The 22,052-nt window shown below is 41.9% G+C and overlaps 1 protein-coding gene across 5 annotated transcripts in view; it reads right to left on the bottom strand.

Moving 5' to 3' along the window:
• Positions 1-22,052, bottom strand: part of DAB2IP (DAB2 interacting protein) — a 293,662-nt gene that overhangs the window by 147,950 nt on the left and 123,660 nt on the right. For all 5 annotated transcript variants that reach the window (XM_072631804.1, XM_072631802.1, XM_072631800.1 and 2 more), the window contains one exon: positions 8,111-8,229. In XM_072631804.1, coding sequence (XP_072487905.1) covers positions 8,111-8,229 — 119 coding nt within the window. The remainder of the gene's footprint in view (positions 1-8,110; positions 8,230-22,052) is intronic.

Raw genomic sequence — 22,052 nt, 5'->3', positions numbered from 1 at the left:
TTAGACTCTTCTAACAAAATCAGAGGTTGTAAGTTCTGGTAGCCATTAGTCTGCCACATTTGCCAGAATCTATGTGTTTCTTTAGGTCAAATTAGATAGGTAGCCAGAATGTGGTAGAAAGAGCCTTGGAATCAGGATCCTTGGTCTGAATCCTGGTTTTCCTCACTTCTATTTGGTGTGGCCTTTTAGTAAAACACTTTACCTCTTGGGGCTTCAATTTGTTCATTTATAAAATGGAAAAAACAATACTTCCTACTATCTTAGAGTATCATTGTAAGGAAAGCACTTTGAAAACTGTTAAGTGCTATAGAAATATGAGCTATCCACAGATCATAGGATTTAGAACTGGAAGGGACCTCAGAGATTATCTGATCCAAATGATTTATCTTAAGTCAAATGGGTATTAAGTAGGAAAATTAGAGTTCAAACCCATGTTTTCTGATTCCAAAGTCAGTGCTCTGGACATATTATCAAGGGCCTTTCTATCATCATCATCTTCTTCATCATTACATTTTGATAAGACTATGATAATAACAATCAGTTATTGCTCACCTTTACAACATCAAGGAAGTAGCTCCCCAAATGCCCTTCCAGTCTACAATACTCCCTATGAATCATATTTTCAGGTATATGGTTATAACCACATTCAATACCCATTGATAGCAAAGGAAAGGACAATCCGGAGAGGAAAGCCTTTTTCCAAAAGGATGATTCACCTTGTATTATGTGTGTGTATTAATGTAAGAAATCCCTCCCACCAATGCACGTGCACACACACACATACACTCAGACTTCCCTTGGAATTGGAATCCCATCCAAACTAGCCATATTCTCAGCAGACTGGCTAATTTCCATGATTACTAAAAATACTGTCCAGCTCAGATCTCTAGAAGATACACAAGGGAACCACAGATATAAAAGGAAAGAGATAAAAATAAAAAGGCAGAAAATAAATTGGTTCTTATAAATGTCCAGTGATCATTTTGTGGCTACCTTGTCCCCTTCCTATCATTGAGAGGTGCTATGCCTAACACTTCCTCCCAGAAGTCTTGAAGGTTTTACAGTCTTAGCCAGACAACTTAGACAAGTCTTGAGAGTCAAATGTGTCAAAAGCTCCCAGCATTGATTCTATCACCTTCCCCCCTTTCCTTCCATTTTTCTCTCTTCCCCCGTCTACTCCTGACATCCTACCAGTCCTGGTTCTACTTAATTTGCCATTTGATCTTAAGGGAGCCAACCCCTCAGTGCCTGTTTCCCTATCTGTAAAATGGGAATAAAAATCCCTATTCCTGTGATTTTACAGGGTTGTTATGAGGACTACATGAGTAAATGTGTGAGGGAAATCCTGGGAAAAGCAGACAAGCATTATAAAAATACAGGGTATTTTGTTATTATTAAGTCTTCCAGGGCTGAATTTGGTTCCAATTGAGGAGGATGGGGTGGAGAATGGAGGGAGGAACGAAGAGCCTTTCCTGCTACTAATTAATTCATGACTGTATTTTTTCCAAGGCAGAGGCTCGTTTAACAAACATCCATATGTTTGGGGCTTCTCAGTGCCAAGAAAAAGCTGAACTGGGACATTATATGGGGAATGCCTACATAGGAAATTCCAAAAGCAAGGAGAAGGGAACTCCTGAAAGAGGTGAAAGCAATTTCTTGATCTCTTTCCACCCCAGGAAACATGATAAATGAGCCAGTACTGAGGAAGGAAGCAGGGAGTCTTAGGCAGATCTGTTCCTTACCTTTGTTTCAGGGTTACCAGTTTTTATGCTCTAGACACTGCCTGAGGGAATGGTAGAGGGTTTCTGCTGGACCCTCCTAGAAGATTGAGTCCCTTTTTTCCCCCTATTCTAGAACCCTGAGCCTCCTGGCTTCCCTTTCCTCTCTAGAATGCTGTGTACAGATACACATTCCAGTCTTGCTTGTTATGGAAGTCTGTTTTAGGTAAGAGATAAGGGTTTGGTGGTAGGGTAATCTCAAGAAGGTGCCTTGTCATTGGAAAATGGAAAGAAGGGCTACCTAGGCTAGCAAGGGATGTGGCTCTGAGCCAGAGAGGCCAGGGAGCTTGCAGAGCAGTCAACCATGCCTAAATCGCATAATCATTCCCCTGGCTCTTGGCTTAAAATACTACTGACCTCAATGCTTCCAGACAGACCCACATAATGGACAAAGATGTCATGTGATAATTGGTGAGGGAAGAGATACAGGACAGAGACCAGATACTAACTAGCTATGTGACCTTGAACAAAACATATACTCTTCCTCAACCTTGGTTTTCACATCTGTAAAATGAAAAGGCTGTACCATTTCATGAACTCTAGAATTCTTTCTAGCTCTTACACTTTCTGTTTTAAGGTCCCTTCCACCTCTAACAATGTATGTTCCAACACTCTACATTCCAAGTTTTCTTCTAACTCTAAAATTCTGTTTTCTAAGGTCTTTTCTACCTTTTGATTGCTAAGCCTCTAAAAGTTGTGGAAAAATAGCAGAAACGAGTGGAAATCATTCACAGGGTATGAATTTCTTATTGGTTTAAATTAGATTAAGTCATTGACTACTGGGATCTTAAGCTGCACTGAGAGACATGGCTAGGGATTTGGGAGCTGATGATCCCACTGGACTCTGCATCGATCAGAGCAGACTTGGAGGATGGTGTTCATTTCTGGTGGTCTCATTTTAAAAAGGAAACTAGGCAGAATCTGGAAGAAAAAGACTAGGATAGTAGAGGGGCTCAGGCATGGGTTGAAGGATCTGAGGATGCATAATCTGGAAAAGAGATGACTCAGGATCTGGGGTGGGGGAAATATGATTTGTTGTGGATTTTCTTGGCAGAGATACTAAGGGTAGTTTGTCATTTCCTTCTCTAGCTCATTTTTACAAATGAAGAAAGTGAGGCAAACAGGCTTAAGTGACTTGCTTAGGGTCACACAGCTTGTAAGTGTCTGAGGTTGGATTTGAACTCAGGTCTTCCTGACTTCAAGCCTTGGTGCTCTATACACTGTGCCACCTAATTGCCTCTTCAAATATTTAAAGTACTGTAAGTGTGTATTTGTGTTTAATCCCTTGTGTTAAAGGATTATACTTATTCTGTTTAGTTGCAGAGGACAGAGTAAGGAGTTACTGTGGCAGTTGTAAAGGCACATATAAGATTATATGGAAAACCTTCATAATATTAGAAAAATCCAAACATGAAAGGGGATTTAGGGGATTTCTTCCTACTAACAGTCTATGTAGCCACTTATCAGGTAGGTTTTTGAGGTGACCTCTGAGGCCCCTTCAGCCTCAGTGACTCACTGAAGTTCCAGACTTTTTCTATTCCATTGCCAGAGATAGTTCAGTAATGCAATGTATAGAGAGCTGTGCCTGCAGTTAGAAAAACCTGAGTTCAAATCCAACCTCAGACACTTAATAGCTGTGTGACCCTAGACAAGTTATTTAACCTGTTTGCCTCAGTTTGCTTAACTGTGAACTACACCTACTTCGCAAAGTTGTTGTGGGGATCAAATGAGATGGTATCTGAAGAGCACTTAGCACAGTGCTTGGCAAAAAAGCAGGTTCTCTATAAAGGCTTATTCCTTTTTCCTTCCTTTCCTCCCTTCCTCACTGTCCTGTCTCTGAAAATGAATTGACTTCATTAGTAATGGTGAATTGTAATAACCTCTTGGACTCTCCTAAGAAATGAGACAAATGCACCCAAAATCAGGGCTCAAATGACCTGCTTTTTTCTTCCTCCCAGCCTTGTCCCACAGTGTGGGTCATACTTTGCTTTTAAAGTGTGATCTCATTCACAGACCTTGGTTCCTAAGTCTAAGGAAGAAGTATTCAGTGTCTACCCAGATTTAGCCTCAGGAATGGAACAAGTCATTTGACAGGTCCCTTAATACCCCTCCCACCCCCTTTTTTGAGTGATTTGTCCAGTTCCCTTAGATGACAGCCATCTTCTCATTTTATAACACTTATTTAGGCTGGCTGAGTTGAGGGATGCCTGAACAAGACAGATCTCTGAAAGCCTTCTATATCACAAAAAGCTGGGGATCAATCTCTTCCTCATGGCTGGCCTCCCGGTGCTTCAACTACAACCCCTTTCACCTCTTTCTTTCCACTGTGGAAAGATGGGATGAGTTCAGCAGTCCAGAAGCAGTAGCTTCTCTGCTTCAGGGCTGGGCTCCAACATGCCTTCCTTGGTCAGGAGACTTTGATCCTAAGATCACAGAATTCAGAGCAAGAAGCTACCTTACATATCATCTGGACCACCAACTCCCCTATTTTGAATAAAAGTGACTTATGTTGTCATGAAAAGGACAATGAACTGGGAGTTAAAAGACCTAAGTTCTTAATCAGCCTCCGTCAGTAGCTAATTATATGCTTTTAGATAAGTCACTTGAGATTATAGAAGACCCACCCCCGACCCCTGGGGTCCATGGATAGATTTATGGAGGTTTGTAAATTTGGATGTGAAAAAGGTGCTATCTTGGTGTTCATTAACCTCTGGCTCCCTTTATAATCCTATTTACTAAAAACATTATTCTGAGAAAGGGTCCCCCAGTTTTACTGAACTGCCTAAGAGTCTTATTACATGCAAAAAAAGGTTAAGAATCCCTAGACTAGATGTTTTCTAAAGTACTTTTCAACTCTGAGGTTCCAGACTTTACAATTTAACATTCATTCTATAATTCTGACCCAGAGCCTTTCTTTCACTGTTCTTGGGAAATATGAGCTTTCTTCCTATGCCAGAGAATGCCACAGACCAGATTTTGTTGATATAAAATTAATAATCCGATGCTGCACCACTGCCAGTCTGACATCCTGTAACACTGCTAATGTTTAGCATCATTTCAGGAAACGGGTCCATACCCTGCCTGTAGGTGGGGGCTCTCCTACCTCCTCGCTCTCCACCCTCCTCAGTACCCTTAAGATTTGCTACTAACAAACCCAGGGCAGGCAATGACCCAGAGAGGTCACCTTCACCATGCCTCTGTCTATGACCCTGTCCACACACAAGCCACAGCTGAGGTGTCTGTCCATTTTTCTGGGCTGCCTAATTCCTGTCAGAAGGTAAACATTATATACACACTGCGAGCTCACCAGTGTGGATCCACATACAGAGGCTGGGCTTCCATCTGTGCTGGCCCACTCCTTCAATATGCCATATGACAGACCCAGAGCCAAACAAGGCCTTATAGCCAAAGTACGTACATGAACACTTGCATGCGGGTGCAGAGACTCCTGATGCTCCAAGTATACTGGTGAGTAAAGGAAAACGTGGAAATGGGCATGATCCTCGGTCACAGAGGCAGAGCAGCTGAAAATGTTGCCAGGCTACAACAAAGACACCAAGTGCCTAAAACTGTCTGATCTCTCTAACCCCAAATATGGGGCTCTCTAGCATGGGAAGAGCCTAGGTCTTCATTGGAGGGTCCTCAGGTTAGACAGGGCTTGGCTGTAGACATGGAATAAATGGAAATGTATTTGGAGACAGCAGCTTCCAAGTTGAGAGAGAGAGGCTGAATGGATTGGCGAGACTCCTCAGGGGAAGGCAGAATCACAGGAAGATTGGATGCAGCCCGAGAAAGCTCTTAGGTCACTTAAATGCCCATTCAATCTCTAGAGGAGCTGGTCTATAATATGGAACTTACACGCCTTAGCCTGCTGTGGGAGATTGGCTGGAGGAGTGAGAAATCTGACTCATTCTGCCTATGTGCTTCTGGTTTCTGTGTTTGGGAGCTTATCTGGGTCTAAGGCAAGGAAGCAGGTGAGAAGGAGAGTCAGTGTGGCTGAAAGGCTTCAGGAGACAAAATGCTCTGTCCCTTCACCTCTCAGGGAAGAAGCATCCTAACTGGGAACTGATAGGAGCCCTTCCAACAGAGCCTGGGCAGTGAGGTGATGGCATCGCCATAAAAAAAAGGACCCTAGAGAGACAGTGCCCACTGGGTCAACCAAAGGGCATAAGAAGGCATGCCTTTGCCTAGAAAAATCTGCGCGGAAACTCCCATTGCTCCCTTCAGCTTTCTTTCCCACCTAAGCCTGTCATATCAGCCACCCAGTGCCCCCATCTCCTAATCTCCAACACATTCCCAGCCATGCTCAGATCATACATAAGAGAGATGAGGAAAGAGGGGGAGGGGAACAGCTTTCTTGACTGGTCTCTAGAGGTACTGCCAACCCATGAAGGGTTCTGGTTTAGGCAATTTTCCCATCTGCCTCCCATCATAAAAAGAAACATGACCAGCAGACTCAGAGGTAGATAGGACTAGCCACATACCTTGAGCTGCCTTCTCTGCTCCCTGGCAACTCAGTACCCCCTTAGAGCAGATGTGAACCCAGAATACAGGCATTTTTCCCCCTGCTGCTTTCTCCTCCCTCCCCCTCCCCTGCCCGATCCCAGAGGGTGAGCCATTTCATCATTTTATGTCACTATTCCCCAAGTTTCCCTCAAGGACCTATATGACAAACACCCTTAGGTCAGACACCAAATGTACTTCTGAAAGATTGGTCACTAGTGTGAGTAATGGAGGCAAGGTACTCAGAATCATTTAAATACCACCCAACAAAGCAACAGAAGTCCCTGCTCAAGATCCAGGATAACCCAGACAGCAGAGTGTGAGTACTAGGATACTGAATCTGATGTTCCTAAGAAGAGAAGGCTTCTCCCTGGTGAAGCCACATTCTTCTGGTTCTACCAAAGTCCCTGTCTCTCTAAGGTCCCAGAAGTTTGTGGTATGTTCTCTTTATCCACTGAGGTTAAGGGAAGGTGAAGGTTCCTCCTTGAGCTGAAGCCCCCCTCTTCCCCTACCCCACCAAAATAAAAAAATAAAAACAACAAAACAGTGTGTGTGTGTGTGTGTGTGTGTGTGTGTGGACTTCCAGTCTGAGCCTAATAACCCCAGCCTTTAAGGCCTTGGATAGCCAGGGCTCTTAATGGCAGAGACAGTGAAACAAGACCTCTCCACACCCCCAACCGCACACACCTATACCACATTTCTCAAAAAGCCATAAAGGTCTTACCCTCTAGAGTTCAGCCAACATCTACCTATCTAGATCTTCAAAGGACAAAATAATTAAAACAAGGGGCCTAATTTCTTTCAACCTCTGTTCTCTTCCACCACCTGGTCTTCCAGTTTCTCATCTACAATACTTGCCCCTTCCCCCCTTATCTCTGTGCTGTGCGCTCCTCAAACCAAATCCTAAAATCCTTCTTGGTTCATTCTCTGCCCTCACACCTATCAGAGACATTCTAGGTAACAGAAATGGGCTGGAGGGGGTAGCAAAGGGTCAGCACAGGCTTTCTCACAAAGCCTGGGGGCAGGCGGGAGGGGTGGGAGGGGGGAGGCAAGGGGCTAGTGCCAAAAAGGTACAAGAGAAGAAAATGAAAAAGAGGCTGTTAATCCTGTTTCCCACTCCAATCACTGAGCTTTCTCTGTGCTAGTTCTGCAAACCAAAGCCCCAAATCCTAACACTATAAGGGGCCCAAAAGTCTCCTGCTTTTTCACCTCTCTTCAATACCATTCAAGGGTCAGACTTGTAAGAGGGAGGGGACAGGATAGATAGACAGCAGAGGTTCTGCCATCTCCTTCTCGGGATGGACCATGAACCAAGGAAAATAGGAAGAGAAGCAGGACGGAGACGGGGCAAGAGGAGGCTGATCTTTGTACCCCCTGGACAAGACTCCTATTACTAGTCCCTCTCTGTGCCAGTTTTCCTCAAGCCTCAGTCAAAGTCTCCCTTCCTGTTTAGTGTCCCCCAACACAGGTGTCACTGGTGACAGTGCTGGATCAGGTATGGGGCAGGAGGTCAGCGGAAACTCCGGATGCCCCTTTCCAGCCAGGCTGTGACCCTAGAAAGGGAGACTGGAGAAGAGGAACAAAGAAGGTGGGACCGCACACACTTTCGCTACCCGGGTCCCTTTCACCTAGACCTTCTATACCACCTTGTCTAAAACCAAACCGAAAGCCTTCCTTCTCTTCCACGTCCCTCTATCCCCCCACATCTGTGTCAGGTTGGAGGTGGGGGCCGGTGCCCATCCAATCACCTACCCCCCCCACACACTGTGCCCCTCTTCACCCCTCCTCCCCCAGACACCGCCCCCTGGCCGCTGGCTGGGCTTACCTACCTCTCATTGTCCGCGCTCCGGAACCCAGGGAGGATGTGGCGGAAGCTGTTGTTGCGGTCGAGCCTGGGCTGGCTCTTTGTCCGTTTGATGGAACCTTTGAGCCGGCGGCTGAGGAAGCCCTGCGGGCAGGAGATGAGGAGAGCAGGTTAGCCCCCAGCCCTCCCCGACAAGAAGGGCAGCCCCGGGGGAGGGGGCCCGGCGGGAGGGCACTCCCGGCTCCCAGGCTCCCTGGCTCCCGCCCAGCCCGGGCCAATGCGCATTGCTGTCAGCAAGGCTTGCTCCGGCTCTAGCTCCAGCTCCCGGCTCCAGCTCCCTCGGAGGGCTGGATCCAGCCCACATCTGCTCCAGCCGACGGCCAGCCGGGCAACGTAGACGGGAGACTCCCCTAAGCCTCTGTTGCCATAGCAACCACCAGCCTGAATAGCAGATTGCAACTAGGAGGGGAGGGGAGGGGGTGGTCTCTGGGTGGGGCAAGGGGAGTCTGGTACCCCCTGCTTCCGCATCCCCAGCTAATGTCTACGTGTGTGTGTGTGCACGATGCGGGGAGAAGGGCCATAAGAACCTATAGCACAGTGGGGACCACTGTAGCCCCCATTCCTTACTTCTGAACCATTTCATCAAATCTTATTGAAACGAGGTCATGGCCATTCAAGGAGGCTCAGTGGACGACAGACTCCCTGTCTAATCAAAACTGAGAGGTGTTTTCCTTCTTCCTCCAAGAACTGGCAGATCTTCCCTCTATTTGAATGGTAGCTGTAGGGTAGGTGGGAACTCTAACAGCTGAAATCCTGGTTATGCAGACAAAGCAAGGGAGTTAATTCTAATTTTGCCACTGATTCACTATATGACCTTGGACAAGTCATTGAGTCCCACAGGGTCTCAGTTTTATCTGTCAAATGAGGGGGTTGGACTAATGTTCTATGTTCTTAAGATCTCTTCACTCTTCATGATTCCAAAACGGCTATGAAATTTGAAAAGACAAAAATTGGGGGAGAGAAGGTAGGGAGGACAGCTCTCTGGTATCCATACTAGAATGGCATATTATGGCCAGGGTGAGCCTAAGAATACCACCTCCATTCTGTGCTTCAGCCAAGCTATAAATATTCCATTTTCTCCTCACAACAACCTTATGAAGAGTTAGGTGCTATTATTACCCCCATTTACAGATGAGGAAATAGAGACACAGAACGATTAAGTGATATGCACAGGATCACGTAGCTAAGTGTCTGAAACAGGATTTGAATTGAGGTCTTCCTGGCTCTACATCTAGCTCTTTATCCACTACATTCACAGCTAAGATGTTCATTGGTAACTGTAGGGTCTGACAGTTAAGGTTAAAAGTGGGACCCTTTTCCTCTCCACATTCCTTTAAGACTTCAGTCTTCCCTTTGAAAGGAAGGATCAAGTCAAATGCCACTTCCTATAGGAAACCCTCACTGATCATTCTCCTCTTGTCCCCCAACCATGGAAGTGTTCTCGCCTTTCCTTGAACCCCATGATGAAGATGATGATGATGATAACAACTAGCATTTATATAACATTTAAAGATTTGCTAAGCACTTTACATTCTCTTTATATAAGTAATTTTTTACCCTTACAACAACCAGAAGGCAATTACAATTATGATAAGGAAACTGAGGCACACAGGGTTAAATGATTTGTCCAAGGTCACACAGCTCTAAATATCTGAAGCTGGATTTGAACTCGGGTCTTCCTGCCTCTAGGTCCAAAGCTCTGTCCTGTGTTTCTTCTAGATAGCTGCCATGTTATCTAATTGCACCTTTATAGACTGTCTTGTATCATCAGAGGAACATGGGACTTAGAGCTAAAGAGATCTTTAAAAAAAATCTAGTATAATCCCTTCCTTTTATAAGTGAAGAAGTTTATCCAGAGCTATTTGGTTATTTGTCACACACAGTAGGGATTCAAACCAAGACCCTCTGCTTCCAAAACTCCAGGGCTCTTTCCACTATACTGTTCTTCCTGTATAGTTTTCTCTGTGTGTTTTCTTTCCTCAATAAAACTGTGAACCCAATGAGAATAGGGACTGTGGCAGTCACATAGTGTCCCCTACCACACCTAGCTAAGTAAATGTTTGTTAAATGATCACCTGTCCCAAACGAAAGACTATGAGATTTGGGGCTGAGGTGCTGCAAAGACATATGTCTATTCAGTCAAACCTGGATCACCTCTCATCAGCTTCCCGTGGAAGTCCCCCTGAACCTGATAGATTTGCTCTGAGCTGCCAGCGTTTCACTGGGCTGACACACAAATTTTTGATTATCAAGGGATACCTGACCAAGATGGTGGTGAGGAGCCAGGAGAGATGGAGACAAACCCCACGACTTTTCTAAATATTAGATGCTATCTGTGCCCTATGTTATATGGGGCTACTACCCCACATGCCAGGGAGGTAATGGCACCACTCCAATGGGCTATTTGCTTATGCTGAAGAGTTAATGTTCTACATAATCTGAACATTAAATTTCCTCTATATGAGTAACACAATAAGAAATATGAGGCCTAAGACAGTCCTTGTGATGGCCCCTGCTGATGAATTGCTAATAGAACTCAGGCAGGCACAAGGCAACACAAATTTGGGGGAAAGATAACCACGGTTGTGGAGCAGCTAGATGGCTCAGTAGATACAGCATTGAGCCTGAAGTCAAGATGACCCAAGTTCAAATCCAGACATAGACACTTTCTATATGACTCTAGACAAATCCCTTAACCCTTTTTCCCTAGGAGGCAGTTAGGTGGCTCAGTGGATAGAGTTCTGAGGCTGGAGTCAGGAAGATTCATCTTCCTGAGTTCAAATCTAGCCTCAGAGACTTACTAGCTATGTGATCCTAAACAAGTCAGTTAATCCCATTTGCCTCAGTTTCCTCATCTATAAAATTAGCTGGAAAAGGAAATGGCAAATCACTCTGTATTTTTGCCAAGAAAATCTCAAATGGAGTCATGAAGAGTCAAACATGACTAAACAACGTTTACATACATACATACACACAAATATGCAGATACCTCCCTTCTCATTTTATAGGATAGGAAAATTAGATCTGCAAGGGATGAGCGACTTGTATCACTTATCCAAGGTTATATAGCTAATGAATGGCAAAGCCAGAACTAGAACTCAGGTCTTCTGACTCCCAGGCCAGTGGTCTTTTCTAGACTGTTTTGGTCAAACTTATTTATTAATACTAACACAGATGGAAGAGGCAGATGTCTTTATACCATATTTACAGGAAACCACATATATCCCTAACACCTATTTTTCTTTCCTCTTACCTCCTTCAATTTAGATTCTCTCAGGAAAGGCAAGGGCTGGCAGAGAGTTTGGGTACTGGAGAAGACAGGAGGGTAGCAGGCCACAGAAAGTGGAGGGGGTAGAGCGTGACAGGAGATTTCCTCACCTGTCTGGAAATGCGATTCATGCAACTCCTGCCTCAATTGGAGCCCAAGCCAAAATAGCAGCTACAGCTGTCTTGGGAATCTGCTCCATGGAATGAAGCCAAATTCCACACCCAGGTTTTCCAGCCCTGGCTCAGTATACCATGATCTGCTCTTTGGCCCATAAATAAGTAGCCAGGATAGAGGATACTCCAGTCGACCTGGGTTAGATGTCTAGGGGTTCAAAAGCCTCTTTAAAGAGGCAATGGGCACAGGGAGGTAATGGAAAGAACACTGGATTTGAATCAGGAGACCTATCTAGTAAACTCACTGTGTGACCTTAGGCAAGTCATTTCCCCCTCTTTACCCTTCACTTCCTTCATCTGTAAAACATGTGGGGTAGGTCTGGATGATCTTTCCACTCTATTTCACCTTTGAATCCTTAGATACTAGTCGCCATCCTGAAGAGGAAATGCAACCAGTGTCCTCAAAGGTATTCCCCAAACACAAGGCAAGCCCTTATAGTCCAGAAAACAAGAAGGGTTGAATTTTCATGAGGGACCTATCATGAGGGACCATAACAAAAGTTAGGCACTTTTATGGAGTACACAGGGTCTCCCTTCAAGAAAATCAACCACATAAATCCACACTTAACAGCCAGGCAAATTAGGAAAGTAACCACATGCCAGAAGAGACCCATACATAGTTTTGTTAAATCATTAGTTCTTAACATATTTTGTGTGACAAGGACTTCTTTGGCAATTCAGTGAAACCTACTGTCCCTTTTGCAGAATACTGTAGGTTTACAAAGAAAACCAATTATATCCAAATATAGTTATCAAAGTATTAAAAGAGAACAAGCTCATGTATGGTGCATTAAGAACCTCTGCCTTAAACAGTAAATGCCCAGAGGGCAATGACCAACTACAAGTCAATGTTTAGGAGTTAAGTGCTATTCAAAGGAACACCGGTATAAACTAGAGAACATTCCTATGACCCACTCATTCTCCAACATGGAATGTTTCATTCCCTCCTCTCTGCATATCTCTAAATATATGTAAAATATATTTACTAAATTTTAATAATACATTAAATATATAATGTATGAAATATAAAATATAAAAGAATGACATATTTATAAATATATAATACATTTAATAAACTTATCCTATATTTTAGCATATAACTAAATATATAGGTTAATGAAAAGAAATATATAGTACATAATTTAATATATGTATTATATATTTGATGTATATAATATACACATATATTTCATATCCAAGTATAGTGTCCATGAAATCTTTCCATGGATCCCTTGGTGGGGATGACTACTGACCCCAGGTTAAGAACCCCTGCGTTAAAATATAAAAAGTTAGGGATGGAAAGGCTCTAAAAATATTCACTATTAAAGCTGGAAGCAAGCTTTAACATGGACTGTTCTCTTTGCTTCTGCCTCTTAGAATTCCTAGTTCCCTTCAAAGCTCATCTCAGTTGTCTCCTTCTATAAGGAACCTTTCTTGAGTTTCTCAGTTGTTTTCTCCCTAATAAAAAAGAATGACAACATCCTGACTTTGTCTAAAAATGCTGCATTAATTGGACTGTACTCAAAACCTTTCAAGCCTAGTCTGACTGGCTGCTATTCTCTTTGAAATTCTGGGGTCATAACTGGGGCAAATATTTACTGTCCCACCAAAACTGCTAGAAAAACTAGAAAGCAGTCTGGCAGAAATCAAGTTAGACCAACACCTTACACCATATAATAAGATTAATTCAAAATTAATTCAAATTCAAAATAGTACATGACAAATGAAAAACAAATTAGAAGAAAAAAGGATAAAGTTTCCTTTTAGATCTACGTATAGAATTTATGACCGAGCAAAGGACAACGAGGATCACAGAAGATAAAAGGGACGATTTTGATTAAAGGTTTTGCACAAACATTACCAGTGTAGTTTAAATTAGAAGGAAAACAATAGAGGAAAAAAAACCTGTAGGAAGTTTCTCCAATAAAGGACTCATTTCCTTAAAGAATTTATTCAAATTTGAAAGAATAAGAATCATTCTCTAATTGATATATTTGTCAAAATGATAGAAATGGGAAGTTTTCAAATGACTAAATTCAAGATATCAATAGCTATATGAAAAAAAGTACTCCAAATAACTAGTAATTAGAGAAATACAATTTAAAGCAAATCTGAAGTTGTTTATTCTACCCATCTGGATGGCAAAGATGATCAAAAAAGTATAATGACAAATGCTGAAGGAGCTGTGGAAAAATAGGCAATTTAAGGAACTGCTGGTATACCTGTTCTGGAAATCAATTTGTAATAATATCTGAAATGATGAAAGGGATATTTTCAAGAAACCTGGGAAGGCTTGTATGAACTGATACAGCCTGAAATGAGTAAAACCAGGAGGATAATTTAGGTAACAAAACCTAAGAATTCCGATCAATGCAATGACTAATCATGATTCTAGAAAACTGATGAATGAGGAAGCATGCTACCTACCTCCTGAAGTAAAAGTGATAGATATAAAATGCAAACGGAGACATACATTTTTGAACATGTTCAATGTAAGAATATTTTGCCTGACTATGCATTATTTGTTACAAAGGTTTTGTTTTCCTTGTTGTTGTTATTTTTTTAAATCAGGAGATAGGGAAAAGAGGGGAAATAAATTTAAATAAGTGAAAGGGAAAACCCCTCCCACACACACAATCCAGGATAACCTCCATAACACAATGAGACATCACAGCAGGATTTTAATATAATATAAATATCAGTGATTATCATTATCATTAAGAGATTTATTCTATTCCATTTTATTCCATCTCCTGATTCAATGTTTGTGGTCCTCAAAATTGAACTTCATTCTTCTATGATCTGGGTGGTTACCATGACAAATAGAACTGAACTGCAATATTATTATAGTTGTTCTATAGGTACTGCTATGTAGAACATGATATATTTCACCAAGCACACAAAATGATGAAACATATGAGTATATGTTGAATTAAGTGATTCAAACAATATGTGATACAAGAGCAAACTCAAAGTTAGGAGACATCAGGGTGAGCTTTGCTAGTTGGGAAACCTTCCTGGAGGAGGTCAGATTTGAGATGATCCTTCAAAGCATAGGCAAGAATGAAGAGAAGGAGAAGCAAGAAGAAGGTAGAATGACTTGATTATCATGTGCCATGGGAGTAGTGACAGAGATGGTAGCCAAGAAAAGAAGCATCATTATCATCAAAGATGATCACAGATCATCCTGCAATGTAGCGTTTCAAAGCTGAATGATGAGGGTATGGAGCATAGGTAGCACACCAGAGTGAAGGGTCTAAGAGTCAAGATCATAATAAAACATTGCTTTCCTTCTGTTTCCCATTGTTTTTACAACTCTTGTTGCCAGAAGGAACCAGCACAGCTCTCATTACCAGCTTGGTTGGAAGAAATGAGACTTTTGAGGATTGTGAATACTAACTTGGCAGAGCTAATGAGTTGTAGGGACTTTGGGGGAGAGTAGAAACAGACTCTCCAGGGGCCATTAGCTGTCATGGGTATACTCAGGAACTCCCCATCAAAGGCAAGGAAGATGTCTAGAAAAGCTATGGCCCTGAGCCAGTCAGACGAGAGTCCATTTCTCCCAGGGCTCAAAACAAACAGTTCCCTTGGAATCTCTGCCCTTGGTTGTCATAAGAGGGTTAGACTAGAGATGCTGGCAATGCCAAAAATGTCCTCTGTCCTCATGGAATTCTTTTTAAGAAATACATTCTAAAAAAAAAATCTCACAATAGAAATAACAAATGTGTGTGGGCCCTGCTATAATTTTTTTTTAATCCGTAACCACTACAAGTAACTGAACTCAGGATCACATAGGATTACAGTTAGAAGACAGTATAGAGATTGTCACACTATTCCACAGATAGAAGTCTTTGCTTTATAAGCAGGTGAGTAATTACGATAGGAATCATGGTATAATGGATGACCCAGAGTCAGGAAAATTTGAGTTCAAATCCTAGCTATGACAACATTCTAGCTGTGTGACCACAGGTAAGTCACTTAACCTCTCTGAGCCCTGATTTCTTTATCTCTAAAATGAAGGCAATGCATGTAATTCCTACTTGATTGGGTTGCTGTGAGAAATAAGTGACACCATGTATGTAAAGTGCTTTGTAAACCTTAATAAGCTTAATAAATGCCAGTTGTTGTTATATCTAGTCTAATCACTTCATTTTACAAAAATTGAAACTGAAGTCAAGTGACATAAATGTTCTGCCCAGCAATGGAGCTGATAGTAGAGGTGGAATTTAAACCCACATCTCCTGACTCTCATTCCATAATCTTTAAAAACATGGGTTCATTTTTTTTTTTTGGTGGAATGGAGCAGTGAAGAAAGAGTGAATTAATAAATCTAGTGGCAGAATGAAAACACAAGAGGCAGGTTTTGAAGATAATGTCTTTTAGATGGAGCTTAGCCAAAAAAGCTCCAAAACTGGACATAAGTTAAAAAGAGGAAAATATCATGCATCTTTTGCATTTGTAGGGACCATTTTGCATATTTTACAGAAACAAGATATGCAGAAACACTAATAATGAACGTAGGACAGAGCCTGCAATAGTAACAGAAAGGACAGACTGACCCTAGCAGAAACAGGAAGTGAACAGCTAGGTGGAGTGGAAGGGAGCTGCTGCTCCCTACTCTCATCTTTCCCCATTTGATCCGAGAATCTCAGGGCAAAGGCTGAGACAGATCCTTGTTTCTCAATATTTCTTGCTGAAATAGAACTTTGGGATCATGTCACCCAAGCACTTCAATTTGCAGATGAGAAAAATTAGCCCCAGAGAGCAGAAAAACCTGGATCCAGGTCACACAACTACTAGTTACAAACAGATACAGGACTAGCACCTCATGGTCCTGAATCAAAGTCTAGACCTCTTACCCCAATATTGAGTTATCAGCATAGCTAAAACTGGTTATCCTGGTAGGGAGTCACTGGAAGGCTTTAAGAGAAAGCTGGATCATTATTTATTGGGAATATTGCAGAGTGGTTTCTTGTTTCAATATGGCTTAAACCGGATGTCCTTTGGATGTTGATTTCAGCGCTCAGATATCAACTTCTTGCTGTTCCTCAACTAAGACACTTCATCTCAGCACTCAGGACATTCCCACTGGCTATCCAGGACACACGAAATTCGCTCTTTTTCTTCCTGGTCTCTGCCTCCTAGCTTCCTTCAAGTTCCAGCAAAATATGAGAAGCCCTCCCAGATTCCCACCAGTTCTAGTGCCTTCCCTCTGTTGATTATTTCCAATTTATCCTACATTTAGCCTGTTTATATGTCTCCCTCCTCCCCTACTTAGACTGTCAGGAGCTATTTTTTGCCTTTCTGCACCTAGCAACATGCCTAACACACAGTAGGCTCTTAATAAATGTTTATTAACTAACTATATATGCCATATTAATAACACAGATAAACATATAAGGTTTTCCAGACTAAGACCATACACACATATAAATAAATACACATGAGGCTTCACCTCTGACTGGACTTTTCTCTACAAAGATCAGTCATAGGGGGCTAGGTAGTGAGTACCAGGCTATATTGAGATAGCCTAAAATTAGCCCCTTGGACTGCCAAACCACATCAAATTATATTTGCAGACCACTGAGGTTCCCAGACATTTTTTAGAAAATGAATTGTATTATAGCAACATCTGCCTCAGATTTCACTGAATATGAAATAGAACAAGTAATGTTTGAGCTCTTAAAGAAAGAACCCCACCCAGTTACTGCCAGCAAGTACTGCCAACAAGTGTGTACAGAATTTTCCTGTTGTTTTGCTGTTAAGATGGGTAGCAGTTTACAGTGATGAATGTGTTAGGTTCTTTCACACCCCGAGATCTTGTCTTCACAGCTTTAAAAGAAAGGCTTCCTGGTCCTGAGCAGTCTAGATTGCAGGTTGCTCCCTCTTTTCTCCCAATCCCCAAGTAGTATATGCTTTATGTATAAGAGGAAAAGGAGTCAACTAAATTTGCCCTTTAAGGGATGTAGATCTGCCCCCCCTTAAAAAAATTTCTTCTATCAGTCTAACACTTGTTTGAAATTCCACTACTAGAGATACATTCCTTTGAGTATGTGGGCTTTCTGGTCTCTAAAAATGCTTTATTAAAATGCAAATACCCCATAATTGGGGTATACCAGGATCCATAAATATTTTGGTAGAAATGAACTGGCAGCCTCATAAGAGTAGGGTGCAGAGGGATCAAAGAGGTCATCTATCTAATCCAATTCCAAACCGAAGCCCAGAGAGGAGTCATGCCAATTATAAATAGCAGAGATAAGATCTAAAGTCAGGTCTTCTGACTCTAGATACATAATGAAATAAGAGGCTTATACTGATCCCTGCCTCTGCTAAGAGGTCTACGTAGAAGGAAGTGGCCATATGGAGTGACTGATCCTCCTCCAAAGTTGAATGGAAATAAATGGAGATAGAAAATCTCAGACCATTGGGATGATCATGTAGCCAAAGAAACTCATAAGCTACCAGTGCTGTACCTGACTTGCAATGGTGATCTGGGGTGGCAAACTGGACCTATGTAAAAATCCGTAAATCCTCAAGGAACAGCAAAGTGAACACCATAGACTCAGAGTTAGAATGAACCTTTGTTTCCTTTCAGTGATGTCTGACTATAACTCTGTTTGAAGTTTTCCTGGTAAAGATCCTGGAGTGGTTTGCCATTTCCTTCTCCAGCTCATTTACAAATGAGAAAACTGAGGCAAACAAGATTAAGTGATTTAGTTAGGCTCACACAGCTAGTCAGGTCTTCCTGACTCCAGGCCTGGTATTCTAACCACCGTACCACCTAGCTGCCAAGAATTAACCTTAGAACAATAGTTACCAATGAACTCTTAATTGTCAAATCTAATGGCCTTTTTCTCAATCATCACCTTTTTTGACTGCTCTGCAGCCTTTGGCACTATCACTCTTCTGTGTCCACATTCTTCTTCTCTGTATATTTTCAGGACATCACTCTCTCCTGGTTCTCTTCCTATCTATCAGACTACCCCTCAGTCTCCTTTGCTGGATCTTTATCCACTAACTTTGGGTATCCTCCAGGTTGCTGTCCTGGGCCCTCTTTTCTCTCTATCCTATTTTGCCTGGTGATCTTATTAGCTCTAAAGGATTCAATTACCATCTCTACGTAGATGTATTTGTCAGATCTATTTGTCCAGCCTCTTAACCTTTCTGCTGAACTCCAGATTTCCAACTGCCTATTGGACATCTTGAACTGTATATACTGTAGACATCTTAAACTCAACCTGTCCAAAGGCGAACTCATCTTCCCCCACTCCCAATTCTTCCTTCTCAGTCTTTGGTGTCACTCTTGACTTCTCACCCTCTCTCTGCCCTCTTATATACAATCAGTCCCCAGTTCTTTCATTTCTACCTTCATAACATCTCTTGTATATGCTCCCTTTGCTCTTCTGATGCTGACACCACCCAGGTGAAGGCTCCCGTCACTTTATGCGTAGACTATTCAAGTAGTTTTCTAGATGGTCTTCCTGGCTCAAGTATCTTCTGACTCCAGCTCATCTTCCACTCAGCTATCAAAATGATCTTCCTAAAGCCCAGATCTAACCCTGTCAACACCCTATTCAACAAACTCCAGTGGCTCCTTATCACCTCCAGGATGCAACATAAAATCATCTATTAGGCTTTTAAAACCCTTTATAACCTAGTTCCTTCCTACCTTCTTCTTCCCCCGACATGATAATTGCAACTCCTCTTCCTCATCTTTGCCTCCTGGCTTTCCTGACTTCCTTCAAGTCTCAGCTAAAGTCTCACCTTCTATAAGAAATTTTTCCTGGTCCTCTGTAATTTCAGTGCCTTCCTTCTAAAATTCTCTCCAATTTATCCTTATTATGTTGTTTGCATGTTGTCTTTTTCATTATACCATGAGTAACTTGAGATCAGGAACTGTTTTTTTTTTTTAATTTGTTTTTTGGGTTTTTTGTCTTTCTTTGATTCCCAGAGCCTGGTACCTATGTAGTGGGCACTTAGTTAATGCTGGCTGACCGATTCGATTTCTTAATGGTAGAATGCAATGTTAGAGTGGGAAAGCACCTTATAAATTACCTAGTTCTAACTCATTTTGCAGATGAGGAAACTGAGACCCACAAATGTTAAGTCACCTGCCCAAGGTCATATGTAGTTAGTTAACAAAGAAGCCAGGACTTGAACTCAGATGTTCCAACTTCTAATCCAGTATACTTTGAGGATTTTTTTTTCTTTTGAAATATTGGGAAGTCATGATGATTCTGTAGAAACTATGTTTTATTTCTACCACCCACTAGATTTGTTCAGCTCTAACTCTAAAGGATACAGATCACTTTACTGTCACCTGACACTTCAGACTAAGAGCCTTCAGGACAAGGAGCAAGCAGCCTGCTTTCAGTCTCATTTGCTAATCGAGCAGGACAGACTAAGTGCAGGGTCAAAGGCACTCAACAAATTTTGCTGAATTATTCAGGAGGTAATTTTCACTAAGAAGGAAGGAGCATCAATGCAGTGGTTTTCAACCTTTTCAAATGGGAGGACCTATTTTTTTAAGGTAAAAAAATGTACAAACCCTTGCCCTAAACAGTAGTTAAGATCCAGAGTTTGGGAATAATTACACTAAGGAACAGAGACAACAGAGGGTAAAAACTGAAAGCTAGCACTCCTGGCTTCTTCAGAGAATCTGGGTTCTGCCACTATTTTGCTACATGACTTGAGGAAAGTGACTGTCCCCTTCTGGGCCTCATTTTCTATCACTGTGATATGAGGAGGCTGGATTGGATGATTACTAACTTCCTTTCTGACTCTAAATCATGACAAAATAGAAAGAACATGGATGTGGAACTAGAAAACTTAGATTCAAATCTTGACCCTGCCACTTACTACCCTCTGATTTGGGGGGAAGCCTGACACTAATATTCTCACAAGAATATTAAACTAGATGACCTGTAAGGCCCCTTTCATCTCTAAAGTCCATGATCATACAAAAAAAAAAAAAAAAAAAAAGGTAACACACACTTCTGCTTCTTCACCAAACTGTGTTAAGACCCATATTACCACATCATACTCTGAATGATTTGGGCTATCTAAGCAGAAGGTAGTTTATCTGGATAAGGTATATTTTATCTGGAAGAAATGTCAAAAGACCACAGAGATCAATGGTACACCACCAGGAGCTTTATAATTTGCTCTTCGTGCCACTCACCACATACACCTTTCCAGTCTTGTTATACCTTGAATTCCTTCACATAAGTCTGTGATCTAGTAACACTGGCCTCTCTGCTATTCCTTGAGGAAGACACTTTGTCTCCCAACTCTGGGAACTTTTGCTGGCTGTTTCCCATGTATTTGTGCCAACTCTTGAAAGAAGCCAGGCATTCTAAGAGGTGTAGGTAAGGAAGGAGAGCATTCTAGGTATGAAGGAGAGCCACTGTAAAGACATGGAGGTGGGAAATGGAGCGTCTTGTGTGAGAAACTCTTTACCTCTGTCTCCTGGCCTTCCTGACTTCCTTCAAATCTCAACTTAAGTACCATCTTCAGTAAGAAGCATCTTAATGCTAATACCTTACATCTGAGATTACCAAAACATCTTATTTGTACATAGTTGTTTGCATGTTACTTCTCCCATTAGATTTTAAGCTCCTTGAGGGTAGGGACTATTTTTGCTTTTCTTTGTATCCTCAATCCTTAGCACTGTTCCTGGAATAGAGGTATTTAATAAATGCTTGTTGACTTGACAGTACGGATGAACCATAAATACATAAGCAGATTGGAAAGAAAGGAAGAGGTCAGGTTATAGAGAGCTTTACATGTCAAATCGAAGAGTTTATATTTGATCCTGGAGCTAATAGGAAGCCACTTGGAATTTATTTAGTTGGGTGAAGGGGTCACATAGTTGGACCATGGACTAAAGGCTTGAGGAGATTAAGCTGGTCATTAAGTTCAACATTCAACCTCCTCTTTATACAGATGAAAAAACTGAGGTTCAGAGAGGGTACGTGATTTGTCTAGGATTAAGACAGCTAGTAAATGTCTCAGGAAGGACTGAACTCAAGTTTTCTGGACTCCAAGTCCTGCACTCTAACCACTACACTATACTGCTGCTACTGGTCAGGGCAACTTGACTTGTTTTAGGAAAATCACTTTGGCAGCAATGTGAAGGATGAACTGAAGCAGGGAGAAGGTAAAGACTTGAGTCAGGGAAACCAACTGAAAATGATAACTTTATAAGAATTTATTGGGAAAACAGGTTTCTGTTCCCATCCTGTGAGGCTCAGGAAGAATATCCTTGGATTCCTCCAAATTAACCATACATGTTATATCATCAGGCTCAGACTCTTGACAGGAAGAATTCTACTCGTAATTATTCTGCTGTCCTTGGGGTTAGAGGTGGAAGAAACCTTAGAAAATATTTAGTCCCTCAAGGTCATAGAACATCCAGAATTTGAACCTTCTTCTTCTGCTTCCTTTTCAGTGATGTGTCAACTGTA

The sequence above is a fragment of the Notamacropus eugenii genome, chromosome 1 (genome assembly GCF_028372415.1).
Source record: "Notamacropus eugenii isolate mMacEug1 chromosome 1, mMacEug1.pri_v2, whole genome shotgun sequence".
NCBI lineage: Eukaryota > Metazoa > Chordata > Mammalia > Diprotodontia > Macropodidae > Notamacropus > Notamacropus eugenii.
Note: the sequence above shows the minus strand (reverse complement) of the source record. Positions and strands in the feature narration are given on the sequence as shown.